Source organism: Mytilus californianus, unplaced genomic scaffold (genome assembly GCF_021869535.1).
Source record: "Mytilus californianus isolate M0D057914Y unplaced genomic scaffold, xbMytCali1.0.p SCAF_12, whole genome shotgun sequence".
NCBI classification, from domain to species: domain Eukaryota; kingdom Metazoa; phylum Mollusca; class Bivalvia; order Mytilida; family Mytilidae; genus Mytilus; species Mytilus californianus.
The window spans coordinates 63,338,334-63,354,446 of record NW_026262604.1 but is presented as its reverse complement, the minus strand read 5'-3'; the positions used below and the strand labels follow the sequence as shown (position 1 = coordinate 63,354,446).

Here is a 16,113-nt window from a genome sequence, read left to right as displayed (position 1 = left end):
TGATGTCCAGTAATGACGAACAAAGAGTTATAAAGTGTATTACAGAATGTCTGAGGAATTGAATTTAATAATTTCATGCAACCATATGGGGATATTTCTCTTATGTGAATAAAAGCAAAAAAATTATAATTGCCATGATATTGATTTGGAGATTTTTTCATCAACTTATATGAAAATAAAAGAACAGAGTTCTAATGTCCCCCGTATTGCACATATTTTATCTATCCAAGGTACAAGGGCAATAACTAAAAAATAAAAACTTTTTTTTTGGTTCTTTAAAACTTTTTATAAATATCTTAAAGAAATGAAAGCCTTCAGAGCAAATGCAATGCCATTTCCATAATAACTAATATTTCCAAGGCGCATTACTCGTTAAAAATAATTGATCATCACTTATTTTCAAAAGTGTCAAAGACATTCCTGATATAAACCTATGATATAAGTTTCATAAAATTCCGGCAATTCTCGATATAACTAGATATCATTGAGATGGGAGCCATCTCTGTGGGCCCCGCTGTGAATAATGTGTGGTAAAAAATTTGTATCTTTATCATTGGACATGGGGTTGTCAAATAAAACCAAAGTTTTTGACCTTGACCTTTGACCTAGGAAGTTGTACATACATTATGACACACCCTCTAGTATTGGTTTATATACATATCAAGTATAAACTTTGAAATCATAACGGTTCTCAAGATATAGAGCGGACACGATCTTTACCATAGGACATGGGGTTGTCAACTAAAACCAAAGTTTTTTTACCTTGATCTTTGACCTAGGAAGTTGTACATACATTATGACACACCCTCTGGTGTTGGTTAATATACATATGAAGTATAAACTTTGAAATCATAACGGTTCTCAAGACATAGAGCGGACAAGATCTTTACCATAGGAAATGGGGTTGTCAACTAAAACCAAAGTTTTTGACCTTGACCTTTGACCTAGGAAGTTGAACATACATTATGACACACCCTCTGGTGTTGGTTAATATACATGTCAAGTATAAACTTTGAAATCATAACGGTTCTCTAGATATAGAGCAGACACAATTTGTTACAGACGGACGGACAGACTGATCACTATAGGGTGGCCGCCATTCGGCAGGGCCCTAATTAGTATATCCAAGGGGCATAACTCTTTCAAAAATAATTAGTCAAAAACATTGCTAATATAAACCTATGATATAAGTTTCATGAAATTCTGGCAAGAATTGTACACATGAGAGCACTAACAATGCAATTTTCCATATAATTAATGTTTTCAAGGGGCATAAAACTCTTTTAAAAATAATTGATCAGCACTGATTTTTGAACTCGTAAAAGACATTGCTGATATAAACCCATGATATAGGTTTCATAAAAATCTGGCAAGAATTGTACATGTGAGAGCGCTAACAAGACCGGACGGACGGATGCACGATATTTCTATGTCCCCTGCAACGTGTTGCGTGGGGGACAATAAACAGATAATGGGTACCCATTCATGGTTTCTGTATATTTCACAAGATAGGAAAAAACTGTTTGAATTGCAGTTATATCCAGTTGATAGTATAACATTTCATCAATGCATGACATTGACTGGATATGATCTAAATAATGATCACTATTTCTCTTCAACTATCAAAGGTCATGAAGGTAGTGATAAACATTGGAAGATATAGATATCAAGTCAGTTCTATGAGGTTTTGATTGCATGAAATGCAATCTCTACCCAGAAAAAACATATCAAAACAAAAAATAAACATATGAGAATGGCTATGCCCAGAATAGCTTAAGTAGATGTGTGACAGTAACTATGTTTTCAATCTTACAGCTGTAAATTTCGTCATAACTGATAAATTCAAAAAGTTGAAATATTAGAAAACTCATACAATGCAATTCCCTCATAGCATTAATTGACACTTCTGTCATGAATAAACAGCACAAAAAAGTTGTTTATCCTTATTTTGAACAATTGAAGATAATTCTCATTTTATTTCTTGATAAAAAAAATATTAAACTAATAAATGGGGGGAGCTGTATTACTAAAAAAAAACTATTTTTTTGGAAGGTTTTTTTGGGTGAAAATAGTTCCTGCTGCAGTACTGCTCTATTGACTGTCAGAAAACATTATAAAGTTTAAACGTAATATGTAATGAATTTGATGATTAATCATTGTTCCAAGGGAAGTAACTCTTGCCATAAAAAAATAAAAACCATACCTCTTCAATATTTCTAATCCAATTTCTAATGTTTTCAAATGATTTTTCATTTGTGATGTCATAAACTAACATGATACCCTGAAATGTATAAAACATATAATAGGTTAACATTTATCCTTACAACTATAAAGTTTTTGATAGCCTTTACAAAAGCCAAATTAAAATTTTCATTTAGTGTTTTCATGAATTTGTTAAGTACATGTAGCAGATTGATTTAAAAAAGTAGAAGGCATGCATCGCAATCAAGATTTAATTGACAACTTTCATATGTAACAGTAAGGTAGACAAACAACTCATGAAGAAGAAGGTTACTTAGCCAACAATCGGCTCGGAAAAACAATACAATGATTATAAGAAAACTAAGTCTTCTGTGAAGTTGCTCAACATTTTTTTTTGTTCATGTTGTTACAGTGTATTTGTACTCTTAGTCAATTTTTGACTTTCAATCTATCGCATTGCTCTTTTATTTCAGTACTTTTCTTATTGTTTCACAATTTTTATGTCGAAGCCTTTTATAGCTGACTATAAGGTACATGTAAGGGTTTTTCCTCATTGTTGAAGGCTGTACAATGACCTATTATCATGATAATTGAATTCTGGTTTCTGGTGGATAGTCGTCTCATTGGCCATGTTGGCAATCATACCACATCTCAAACAAATTTTGTCTTATTGCATATGCTGCAGAATAAATATTCTCACCATAGCACCTCTGTAGTAAGCTGTAGTTATGGTTCTAAATCTCTCTTGTCCAGCTGTGTCCCTACAATGAAAATTATCCATAATAGTATTACATAAGAAAATTATCTCAGATAAAAAAGCATGTAGAAATTGATATACTCAGAAGTCAATTCAGTCCTTTTATATAACTTTGCTCAGTATCAGGACTAAAATAAAATATTGTTTGTTTCCCCAATCCCGACCTACCCTGCAAAAATGGTGCTACTCGTAAAATTTTATTGTCAAAACTAAGTCAAATATTATTTTAATCATTTTGGATTTTCAGGCTTGCCAGATCGTCCAATAATGTTCAAGCTTTTAGGAAAAATAATATTATTTCCCTACCTACCTACCAACACCTGGCTTGGCAGGGTCGGGATTGGGGAAACAAACAATATATTAATTTAGGCCTCAGCATCCGCATAAATGTTTGGATCAATCAGAAGGACAAAAAGACCAAAACAGTAACCTTCATATAATTGAACAGCTTTATTTGATTTGGTTCAATAGAAGAACTTGCATATGAATTGTTGAAGAATCAGTGCAAAGTTCAAATGTACATGTACAATGCTCTTAGGCTGACAAGGTTTTTATTACTGTGGATTCATTTATTTTAGTGGGTGTCAATTTTTGTAGATTATGGAAATCTTGCATTTTGGTGGCTATTTAATTTCGTGGTTTTGCCAAAGTCTGCATACAACCTTATATAAAATGTTTCTTTCATTGAACATTAAAATTTGAGGTTCACTAGTACCAAGGAAATGCACGAAAATTGGTATCCAACGAATAATAATGAATCCACAGTAACTACCTTTTCAGAAGGTATGAAATTCTGTGTTTCAAATCTAATGAATTTTGGGTAATATCTACTCTTAAATGTTTTGGTGAGTAACGAAATCTTAAACAATGGAAATTTGACTAATAGTGTACAGCATTTTCAGGGTTGTCACTAAGGAGGGTCTGGATGTGGGGTCCTTCATTTCTCTATTCTTTATTTTTAAGGCCATTTTTCTCTATTCTTTATCATGTTTATACATTTTTGCCCATTACTCTCTATTCTATCAACTCCCATCTACACCCTCACTAAGAGTAAGACCAATATATGAGTATCTGGACTCATCATTTTCTGAACTGATGATTTCAAAGTTGCATCATGATTGCACAAGCTCAGAGTCCATTTATCGACATTTCATTGAGAAAGTCAAATGACAATAGTATAAAATTAAACTATTTTTATTTTAATATTAAATTTTTTATTTGTCATGAACATGAAGGAAGACTTACATTGACTTAACTGATTGTTTAATAAAGAAAGACATTCAATAATACATATTTTCTTCCTGCTGTTTGACTCACCATGGCTGAAAAATGGTGAGTCCATGGACTTGCCTGCTAAAATCCTAATTGAGAAACTTGAGAATTTTTCATTTTGATGTAGGAACAATGCAATTACCCTTAATAACAACAATGAATGATCATATTTCATGTAAGTGCTGATATGCTGATATGGAAAACTGCCTAAATTTAACACTTAATAACACTTCATAAGTACTTCTTACACTTCATTCATAAGCACAATACTGTAATCGATATTTATGTACATATATACCAATGCAAGAGAGACTGTAGCATTCTGTAATTTTTATGTAATACACCAATATAACATGCTAACACCAGCAACGGCATTTAATAACAAGAGCCTCCTGAGAGTCTGAATCACTCACCTGTCAAAAATTGATATAATAGGTGAAAACTCAAAAGTTAGTAAAAAATTGTCTTTTGAAAGGGTTCAGCTAATGGTTTCTGTCATATCACATTCTTATAGAATAATTTTTGCCCTTACCAGTTTTTGCCTCATATCTAATATAGTGTTTGAGTTAATAGGGGAAAAAAATGAAAATTATCCAAAAATCCTCAATTAACATGATTAAGGGCAATTACTTCTTCACGAGTCATCTGATAATTTTGGTCCAAACAGGTAGTAGGTAGATCTTAACATTCTGAGCATTTATGCCCCTGTCAGATTTCCTCTATTTTTTATAGTTTTCAACATTTAATTCTATCAACATGATCAATACAGTTTACCTTTATGTTCTATGTTTAGTCCATGGCCAGCGACCATGTTTGTTTGACTGTCAGGGGAAAATAAACACAAATTTTGTTTGACTGTCAGGGGAAAATAAATACAAATTTTGTTTGACTGTCAAAGGAAAATAAACACAAATTTTGTTTGACTGTCAGGGGAAAATAAACACAAATTTTATACTTGATACCCTATGAACCATTCACCCAAATTTTGGCTGAAATTGGTTCATTAGTTTCAGAGGAGAAGATCTCTGAAAAAGTTATTATGGCGATGAAGGACCACAACAACAACGAAAGCCAAGTGATGACAATAGCTCACATGGCCCTCTGGTCCAGGTGAGCTTAAAAAATGTATATTTTGAAAAATAAACCCTTAAAGCAAACAAAAGACATTTAAACATTTTAAATTTTCATATTTAAATGCACTTTTGAACAATTACTCTATTTACTCAACTTCAAATCAATAATAAATTAAATAATCTTGTGGGTTACTTTCAACATGTTCAAGGTTTTTCTTCTGCATAATAAAAATAACTCTGTGACACAACATTCACCCATAGTTATTTATATCTTAAACCAATTAAATTTCGTATTTTAATTTCAACATAAGATAAAAACAAACATAATATAAAAACATAAGTCAATATAAGTATTTAATTCTTCCTTGTTTTGATGGTAGATCATGAACAACTTCTTCAGTTCATTATAACTTCCTTAATTTTCTATGTACATTTGTATTATCATAAATAATAAGTGATTTAACTCTTATCGCTAGCTACATTTTGTAATTTGTACTTTGTATCTGCATGAGGGTGTGAATGGGGGTTTACAGAATAGAGAATAATGGGCAAAAAATATAAAGAACAAATGAAGAATAGAGAAAAATGGACCAAAAAATTAAAGAATAGAGAAAAATGGACCAAAAAATTAAAGAATAGAAAACAATGAGATTCTAAAATATAAAGAATAGAGAATAATGGGCAAAAAGTATAAAGAATAGATAAAAATGGCCTAAATAATTAAAGAATACAAAAATGAAGGACCCCCCATCCAGAACCTCCGGCATTCACAATCAATCATATCTTTTTAATGTAATGTTCAACAAAGGTTTTTTGTAAAATGAATTTAATAGGACTCAGGTTCCACATTTTCCTTGTACATTATATTTCATTATACTTTACAAATATTACCAAAATGCATTAGATTTTGAAATTGAGAATTTCATAACTTTTGGAAAGCTTAAGGTAGCCATAAGAAGACTTGTCAGCATGTACAAAATGTACATGATGTACATGTACATGTGAACTTTGAACTGATTCTTTGACATATAAGAAATACATATGTTTGTTCATTTATTGAATAAATTCAGAAATAGTGTTGAATTACATGCAGTCAGGGGTAATACTTATACATGTATAAGTGTTTTTTTTATTTATAGGTACAGGTAAATTATTTTGGAGGTATAGTTATATATATCCCTTAGACATTCAGATTGTTTTTACTTATACATTATATAAATAATAAACTGTTATCACAGAGATATGTCTCGCCTTTTTGTAATTTTGATCATGCAAATGTTGAAATTAAAATAGTAATACTTTAACATGTAAGTTATGCAAATATTCAAAGTTGATGAACCATGACTGAAGGTACATGGCTAAACAATCTCCATGGAATGAGATGTGCCAATGCTAATACAACTGCATACCAAATACCATTGACTTATTATAAGTCGTTCCCTTTAAACAAACCTAAACACAAACATTAACTTGTAAACTATGTAAAAGTTTAAAAGTCAATGAACCATGATCAGGGGTGGGGCTATATAATCTCCATGGAAACGATACTTGCAAATGCCAATAAATTTGCATACCAAATATCATTGAATTAACATTAGCAGTTCATCTTAAACTGATCTAATCACAAACTAATACATGTAAACTAAGCAAAAGTTTCAAAGTAAATAGACCATGACTGAGGGGGCAGGGCCAAATATTCTCTATGGAAATGAGATGTGCTAATGCTTATACAACTGAACATCAATTAACATTGGCCTACCACTAATGGTTCCCCTTCAACTGACCTAATCACAAACTAATACATGTTAACATAGCAAAATTTTCCAAGTCTATAGACCATGACTAAGGGGGCGGAGCCAAATAATCTCCATGGAAATGAGATATGCCAATGCTTATACAACTGCATACCAAATATTATTGACCTACCACTAGTGGTTCCCCATAAATTGACCTAATCACAAACTAATACATGTAAACTATGAAAAGTTTCAAAGTCAATAGACCTTGACTGAGGGGGCGGGGCCAAATAATCTCCATTGATATGAGATGTGCCAATGCTTATACAACTGCATACCAAAAATCATTGACCTACCACTAGTGGTTCCCCATAAATTACCTAATCACAAACTATTACATGTAAACTATGAAAAGTTTCAAATTCAATAGACCTTGACTGAGGGGGCGGGGCCAAATAATCTCCAAGGTAATGAGATGTGCCAATGCTAATACAACTGCATACCAAATATTGACCTACCACTAGTGGTTCACCATGAACTAGACCTAATCACAAACTAATACATTGTTGATGTCGTCGCCGCCGACACCAGAAACAGGCAAGGCGAGACAAAAAGGTCTTATTTTCTTCTACTCTTGAAATTTTCTTGACTGCATTGCTTTAATAGAATGTATAGTTGTCTGTCAATAATAATTGTCTTTATTATCCATAAAAGTATAATTTCATGGAGAATGAAAATCTCAATTGTCTGTTATCTTCAAAATACAGCTCATTTACAAGGCTCCAGGGAAAATTTTTTGAAGGCCTTGCGCAGTGCATCTTCCCTTGCCAAGGGTTACGATCCAGTCCCCTCCTCTCCATCCTTGGCAGATTAAGCCAACATTTGTGATTACTATGCTGCGCCATCTATCAGTAGATAAAAGTCACGCCCATTCCGACTACATCATTCCTGACCATTTGGTAGCTCTTGAACTCTCTTCAGTGTTGAGGTGTAAAAAAGGTTAAGTCTAGTGTTTACAAATTTTGTGAAGCAGAAACCGAAAACATACATTGACATTCCAACATTTTCGCGAGAAATATACACAGCAACTCCAATTAGTTCATTAAAATTGTCACTAAATATAGTCCTATGATTTGGAGGTAAAGACTTGTTGCACAACCAGCACGTGGCAATTGTTTATTTACATTTTCTACAATTACACGTGATCATCTTAAAGGCGCTTTTTGATTGGATGCAGCCAGCAACAACTGCGACCAATGGGAATCATTACCTCATGGATCCGATATTCCATTTTAATCCGCCAAGGGTGGAGAGGAGGGGACTGGATCGTAACCCTTGGCTAGCAAAGATGGGCTCAATGCAGTTACTTAACATCTTTGCTCAATTGATTTCTTTGCTTAGTTCTTCATTTCTTGAGATAAAAGGTTTAACTCTAATTTATTAATTAATGAGCAAACATCAAAAATTCTGTTAAGCTTGTTTTAATCTCCCAAAAGTTCCAAAGTCAATAGACCATGACTGAGGGGGCGGGGCCAAATAATCTCCATGGAAATGAGATATGCTCATGCTTATACAACTGCATACCAAATATCATTGACCTATCACTAATGGTTCCCCATAAACTGACCTAATCACAAACTAATACATATAAACTAAGGAAAAGTTTCAAAAGTAAATAGACCATGACTGAGGGAGTGGGGCAGCGGGGCCCAATAATCTTCATGGAAACATGGAAATGAGATGTACCAATGCTAATACAACTGCATACCAAATATCATTGACCTACCACTAGTGGTTCACCATAAACTAGACCTAATCACAAACTAATACATTGTTGACGCTGACAACCATGACAACAGCATACCTATGTCTCGCTTTTTGACTTCGTCAAGGCGAGACAAGAAAATGCCTATAAATACTCTAGGAAAGAAGCCAGCCTAGATAAAATTACTAAAAATAGAATAGGGAAATTATTGAAACCTATAAATAAACTTTACTGACCATATTTGAAGTTTTATTTTCTTGCCATCCAATTCTATCGTTCGAATTTTAAAATCTATACCTGCAAAGAAAGAATTAAAAATTAAGGTCATTAAATGTGCATTACTCACAAACAGATACAATGTACAATGTTATTATTCATTCAGCATGTACAGTGTGTCCAGTGATTTTGTTTTCATTTCAATGTTTTTTTTAAATTTTTTATACTTTATCTGACTTTTTTAATACATATTTTCTTGATCCAGTTGTTTCCACTTACAATTCACATGATTCAGACATTGAGAGACAGAAAAAAACTTGCCCAATAAATAAACAATAAACCAAATAATTTGGTAAGAGTATATTTTGTTTTCAATAACAGACTGAGAGGATGTCATTTAACCAGTGGCCGAACCGGGGGGTAGGGTCTGGAGGTTGGAACCCCCTTTTTTTGACGATCACTGCCTTGAATGGGGACATATGGTTGGAACCCCCCTTTTAAAAATGGCTGGATCCACCCCTGTTAACATTTCGATTTCCATTTGGAACAATTTTTCATGGGTGTTGACAAATGCACCTACAAATGTATATAAATAATGGCATACCAAGGCATATGATTTGAAAATGACAATTCAATATATCAATAATTAGTGATTACTAAAAACTTTACAGCCACCAGCAATCAAACAAGAAAGGAAAACTGATAATCCTAGTCAATTAAGATTGGAGTCGAGCGCACCTGCCACATGGGGTTTTGAACTTACAACCTCAGTGTTGACACGCTAGTGATACAGTAGTTGGACTAATTACATTGACTTAGACCACTTGGCCACCAAGGCCCCTAGAAAAAAAAAATTGAGTTCTAAAATCAGCCCTTAAATAAGAAATTCTGATTTACAAATTATATATATCTTAATTTCCTCCAATAATGAGTGCATTACCAGTAGTTAAACGCTACTTAAAGTGAAGTTTGAAGATAGGATCTTAAGAACATGTATATTTACAATCAATATATATATATCAAAATTAACCTTTACAAAAATATATAAAACATGAAGAATGCGTAAAAAGAGAAAAATCAGACGTTTCTAAGCCTAAGAAAGTAGCAATGTCCACACAGTATACACAAATTATTGACCAATATTTAGACACCAATATATTTGTACATCTTCAAGTCGCACACATCCAGTCAAATACCAATAAATGTTTGTGATGCAGGCCTTTTGAAACATAGTCCTTTCATCTTCGTCCAGATCAAAGTCTGTATGACAAGATAAGATACATGCTAAAAAGTCTTTGTCAGTTAAACTATGAAGATAAGCACTGGATTTGATTGGACCTATATCTATCAGATCACATCAAAACTTGTCCCTTTCTGACTGGAAAGATTCACAAGAGAGTACGTACGATGTGAAGAGTTATATCACCGAAAAACCTTCTGCATTTGTCGCACAGAAAATACAGTATTTCGTATGGACAGGTGAAGGTACACAGATTGACAATAAAACAACACTGTTCTATAAGTTATGGGTGTGCTGAATGAAGACCTCCTGAAAGTGTATGTATACGTGTGAAGAATTTAAAATCCTTGTCTATTTTTGTCCTGAAACGATGCCTCAGTTTCTTGGACGGCAACTTTGACTTTCTTCTTCCATTGAATGTAAGTCGGGAAATGACCCGTACTCCATGTACTCAGGTAAGTATCAAAGTCTGACAGTCAATAATTGATTAGAATTCTATGTATACAGGAATAAATCTGCTTCACACCGTTATATTTAAATTCCATTGTTCAGGTAAGAAATATCTTCTTCGGAAGCATTGAGTCTTTCATTAACACTAACTTTCCAAGAAATAGCATTTTCCGTTCATCTATGTAGAATCCGGGTCCGTTCGTGCCCAATCACGTTCGCCCCCCTTTCACTTTCGCACCCTACACGTTCGCACCCAAAGTCCGTTCGCACCCTACACGATCGCGCCCAATTTTTATTGGTTTTGTGTTTAATAATTTGTAAATGAGTTTTAGTAAGTGTATTGCTAGAAATATATATTTTTTCATTGTTTCTAAATAAAGTGAGATTCTGACAAGGTTTTTTTTGTGTCATGGTAAATGTATTGCTATAAACATTTTTTTTTCATTGTTTTTAAATAAAGTGAGATTCTGACGACCAGTATTTTATTTTTGTGTTGAATAATTTTTAATCATGTTTAGGTAAGTGTATTGCTCTATATATATATATTCGACCTGTTAGTCAAATGCGTTTTGTTAAAATACACTTTTTCACTTTTTTGGTCTTTTGGAAAATGTTGTTTGTGCTGTATTTAGACCCCTCTAACAAGAAATTTGTTTTGCATGCACAAGTATAAAAATTGCGGTTTTTATCCAACGCAATCATAGGTTTGAACGTTGTTTTCAATTTAGACTTGTTTATATTTTTTCGTTTGGGCTTGTATTATATTTGCCTTCGGGTTTATATGATCCGTTCATCCTATTTTGACTCCTCAAAATTCAAGAGTCTATCCTAAATTGAAGTAAATTGTATGGTTTTCAAATACCGTTTCGATTCCTAACATCACTGAAGAGACATTAATTGTCGAAATCCGGATATGGTGTACAAAAACCTTTGCACCTTATGTTTGCGGTATACCATGTTTTCCGCAAGTTTATTGTTTTCTGTTTAGTATTAAATATAATTAAGATCCATTTATTACATCGGTGATCCGTTTATTTGGCAATCGCCAATGGCAGTCAGCAGGGTTTAAGAACATTTGTTGTTCGACCTGTTAGTCAAATGCGTTTTGTTAAAATATACTTTTTCACTTTTTTGGTCTTTTGGAAAATGTTGTTTGTGCTGTATTTAGACCCCTCTAACAAGAAATTTGTTTTGAATGCACACGTATAAAAATTGCGGTTTTTATCCAACGCAATCATAGGTTTGAACGTTGTATTCAATTTATACTTTCTCTATATATATATATATATAAATTATTTTTTTTCATTGTTTCTAAATAAAGTGAGATTCTGACGTTTTTTTAGGTGTTGATAAAATCTTAATCATGTTTTGGTTAGTGTATTGCTATAAATATTTCTTTTTTATTGTTTCAAAAGGAAATGGGATTCTGACAACCTTTTTTTTATGTGTTGAATAATTCGTAATCATGTTTTGTATAGTGTATTGCTATAAATATTTTTTTTCATTGTTTATGAATAAAGTGAGATTCTGACACACATGAGATCAAAGGAGCCAAGCTGTTAAAAACAATTATCTTTCATGTTTTTTATTTAAAATCTTCAAAGTTTTACTCATACCAAGCTAAATACATGCAGTATTTACATTTAAAGCAAGTTAAAACAACCATGACAACAATCATGATTTTTAAACAATCAACAATAACACCAAATTAGGCTGTGTATAAATACCAATTAGCAGTAATCATACATAATTAACATTTAATAATTAATCATCAAATCAATTTAAAACAATATTTCATTTAAATTCCCGAATTTTTATTTATGAAAATAAAAATATTTTGATATAAACATCTACAAAACATCTAAAAATTTATCAGGTTTTTTAATAAAAAAAAGGGTGCGAACGTGTAGGGGGCGAACGTGTGGGGTGTGAACGTATAGGGTGCGAACGTGTATTGGGCGCGAACGGACCTGATACCATCTATGTATGACATGGTGGACTTCCAGCCATTTAAAGTATTGACCATATCCATGATATCAGATCTAGTTTGCCTTGCCGAGATTGAAGTTAAAATTTTGGCATGGTAGCCCGCAGCGTAAAATTTGTAGCCAATATAAATATATAGATATATACAAGAATAGCAGAAATTTTAGTAGCCCACACCAAATTTTAGGGGCCAATGGCGAGTGGGCCCCTGCTAATTTCAAACCCTGCCTTGGTAGTCCCTGTATCGATTTACACACATATCGCTGTGCACGTTCTAGCAATTAAATCTCGGTGTTTGTAATGTCGATCCACAATTCACCACCGAAAAAAGCTTTTGTGAAACATAACTGACAAATAATACTAATAATGAAAGGATGTAATTCTGATCCCCAATGGACAAACAGAAGACATCTAAATCTTTAAAATACATGAAATAAGTTAAAATGTAGAACCAGATACTTCACTCATCAATAAAATTCTTTTTAAAAGTTTAGTTCTCAATATTTTTTCTTGTTATTTGAGGGGGTTAATGATCTTTAGGCCAAATAAATATATATGTGTGGTTCCAGTTACATCCTGAAAAGAAATAGGGTCGGTAGGTTTCCTGATTCCGGTATTATACACACCCCTACCGGATGTATGCCATTTTCTATATGTTTGGTTGTAGATAAACAGACATGTTACGTTTTTACAATGTAGTTAATTTTGTTGCATTCTGTTATGAATTTGCTGCATATTTCATGTATTTATATATATAATTAGCCATAGTGGATACTTCTAAGGGAAATTCAGATTACAGAAGTCTGTGAATTTAATCATTGAAATTCACATTCAACAAAATGGGATCATTCAAAATTCATTTTTCAAAAATGAAAAAAAAAAGTTCTACGGTCAGGGGTTTATAGTACATTGTAGGGTTGGTCGGGTAACCATGGTAACTAGAACCACACATTCTTTATTTGGTTTTATGGCGAATGAGGTGGAAAATTTTGCCAGGGGGATTGCTACAGTTGGTACATTGTATTTGACAAAGTAAAATTTATACAGTAGTGTCCAGTAATTCTGCCTGTCAGGTAAACTCGCCCACTCCCATTTCTTCCGTAATTGTCACTTCCGTGAATATTTCGTCTGCTATTTTATTCATACGAACTGTACTTATCATCATTGCATGTCAAATTTTAAAGAAAAATCCTTTATTACGAAAATATCTAGTGATATTTATAATACAGTTCCTAAAGCTAACGATAATCATATTATTCATTGTTATTGCTTACAAAACTCATTTCTGACTTGAAATTCTTTTTGAATTATCTGGAATCTCTTTTAATATAAGTGGTCTATTAATAAATAGATCACCTTTTCCTTTCATAAATTTGTGATAAACTGGCCCTCCATACATGTACATATTTACTGCACATGGGCGGATTTACCGAACAAACACCTTTCCGATAAAAACACAGATGACCCACTTGTTTTGTGATTTTAAAATTTATTTCAGATATTTTTTGGGAAATGAGATAAACTACTCAAACAATGTCAAAGTTGATTTGTCAGTGAATCGATTTAAAATAAGATTTGATACAATTTGTATATAATTAAGCAGAAATACATACGATCAAAGCCTTATGTGGGAGGATTTACCGGACTGCATCGTACATGTCGTATATTGAATATTTTTTTCAATAAATTTTCACATACATTTACATCATGTACATGTATCATGTGTATGTTAACATGGTTAAGCATACTATAGAATCATGATAATAACACTGAGCAATTTGTCTTTCCTATTGCAAAAGGATCAAAACTTCTTGTGCTAATGTAAAAATGACACCATTATTATTGAAAAAAACAATGACAATATGTCATTCACATACATGTACATGTATGCTTTAAAATAATGTCATGTTCACAATGATGACTGATGACTCACTCAGCCATTGTTAAGAAAGGTATTGTTATTGTGCAGTTTTTTGTACTACTTATACTGGACCTAGGATTTCGTTATTGGGAAGTTTAATGATTTGCCTTGGTGATGAGCATCAAGCTTGAATGGGATAAAAGCGAATGTTTTTAAGTTTTGTTTTGAAAAAAATACAGGTAAACATTGAGGTACTCCGAGTGACCACTATTAGTTTTTCTCTAGATTTTTACCTATCGTTGATATAAATGTTGAATTAAAGGCATCTTCGGAGAATCTGAATAAAACACAAGTCTTTCCAACACCACTATCGCCAATTAACAAGAGTTTAAATAAATAATCGTAAGTTTTCGCCATCTTGTTGAACTAAAAATTAACAGGAAACACCCTCATTGACATAAATGGAGTGACGTATTCGGAATGGCACTTCCGGGTTTTTTCGGAAGTTTTCATAGTCATCTATGTTTTTATAGAACATTCATTTTTGCGGGAACTTCGAACAGCTAGGAAAAATAAGAAAAAGTATATTTTATATTTAAAGTGAAACTGGAATGCATAGTTGCATAAGAGACTTAAATAAAGATTCATATTCAAATAAAAATAAACTACTCAGACCAGGTCCGTGTAACACTTATCAATTCAAAATTTATATTAAAAAGTTTTCAAATTTTAGTTTTTTGGATTTTTGATCAAAGTTTTAAAATAACAGAATTCCAATTTTTTTTATTTTTTTGAAATTTTGAAATTTTTTACCAAATAATCAAAATTTTAAAATTATAAACTTTGTTTAAAAATTAAATAGTTAAGATATTTAAGCAAACTTTGATAATACTAAAGTATTATATTTATACAAAACCTGAACGTACAGTTTTGATCATTTCGATTTTTGACAGTTTGAATATTTTGATTTTTGATTAAAAAATAGGAAAGGGATAGGACTAAACAGTGGATACCTGTTACAAGAGCGGAACGGAATAAGAATAAAACGAAACGAAATAATATTTACAAAACCAAATCAAAACGAAAACAATATTTTCTGAAAAACTAAATATAATATAAAACAAGAGGCTAACGTGTTTGATCTACAGGATGAAAATGATAAATATGATTCTTTAAGTCAAAAAATTAATTAGTTAGACCTGATTTTGACACACTTTGATTCTCTAAATAAATGAACAGCAAGACTGAGAAATTATTTGTCAACTTTGTGATTACTGCTCTAAATATGGTTATTGATAGTATATGTATGTATTTTTGACTCGGATACCTCCACGAGTGGCTTCAATGATGCGGTACATATTTCAGGTGCGGATCCAGGAATTTGAAAAGGTGGAGGCCTAGCCTTAGCCAACGTTTGGACGATGCTTGTAAAAAAGTATATGAATTTATCAAATATGTAGCACCATTAGGCGATTGGTGACCCTGCCCCCTAAGTCCACCTCTGTTTTTAAAAAGCGAATACAAGGAAACGGGATTTTTAATTTTATTATCAAGG

At 32.4% G+C, this 16,113-nt stretch overlaps 1 protein-coding gene across 3 annotated transcripts in view; it reads right to left on the bottom strand.

The window, feature by feature from the left end:
- The window catches only part of LOC127722175 (ras-related protein Rab-8A), a 33,626-nt gene extending 18,587 nt beyond the window's left edge, over window positions 1-15,039 (bottom strand). For all 3 annotated transcript variants that reach the window (XM_052229065.1, XM_052229066.1, XM_052229067.1), the window contains exons 1-4: window positions 14,852-15,039; window positions 9,042-9,102; window positions 2,903-2,963; window positions 2,204-2,281 (exon numbers count right to left, since the gene is read on the bottom strand). In XM_052229065.1, coding sequence (XP_052085025.1) covers window positions 2,204-2,281; window positions 2,903-2,963; window positions 9,042-9,102; window positions 14,852-14,975 — 324 coding nt within the window. In that variant the 5' untranslated portion in view covers window positions 14,976-15,039. The remainder of the gene's footprint in view (window positions 1-2,203; window positions 2,282-2,902; window positions 2,964-9,041; window positions 9,103-14,851) is intronic.
- Window positions 15,040-16,113: the final 1,074 nt, after the last annotated feature.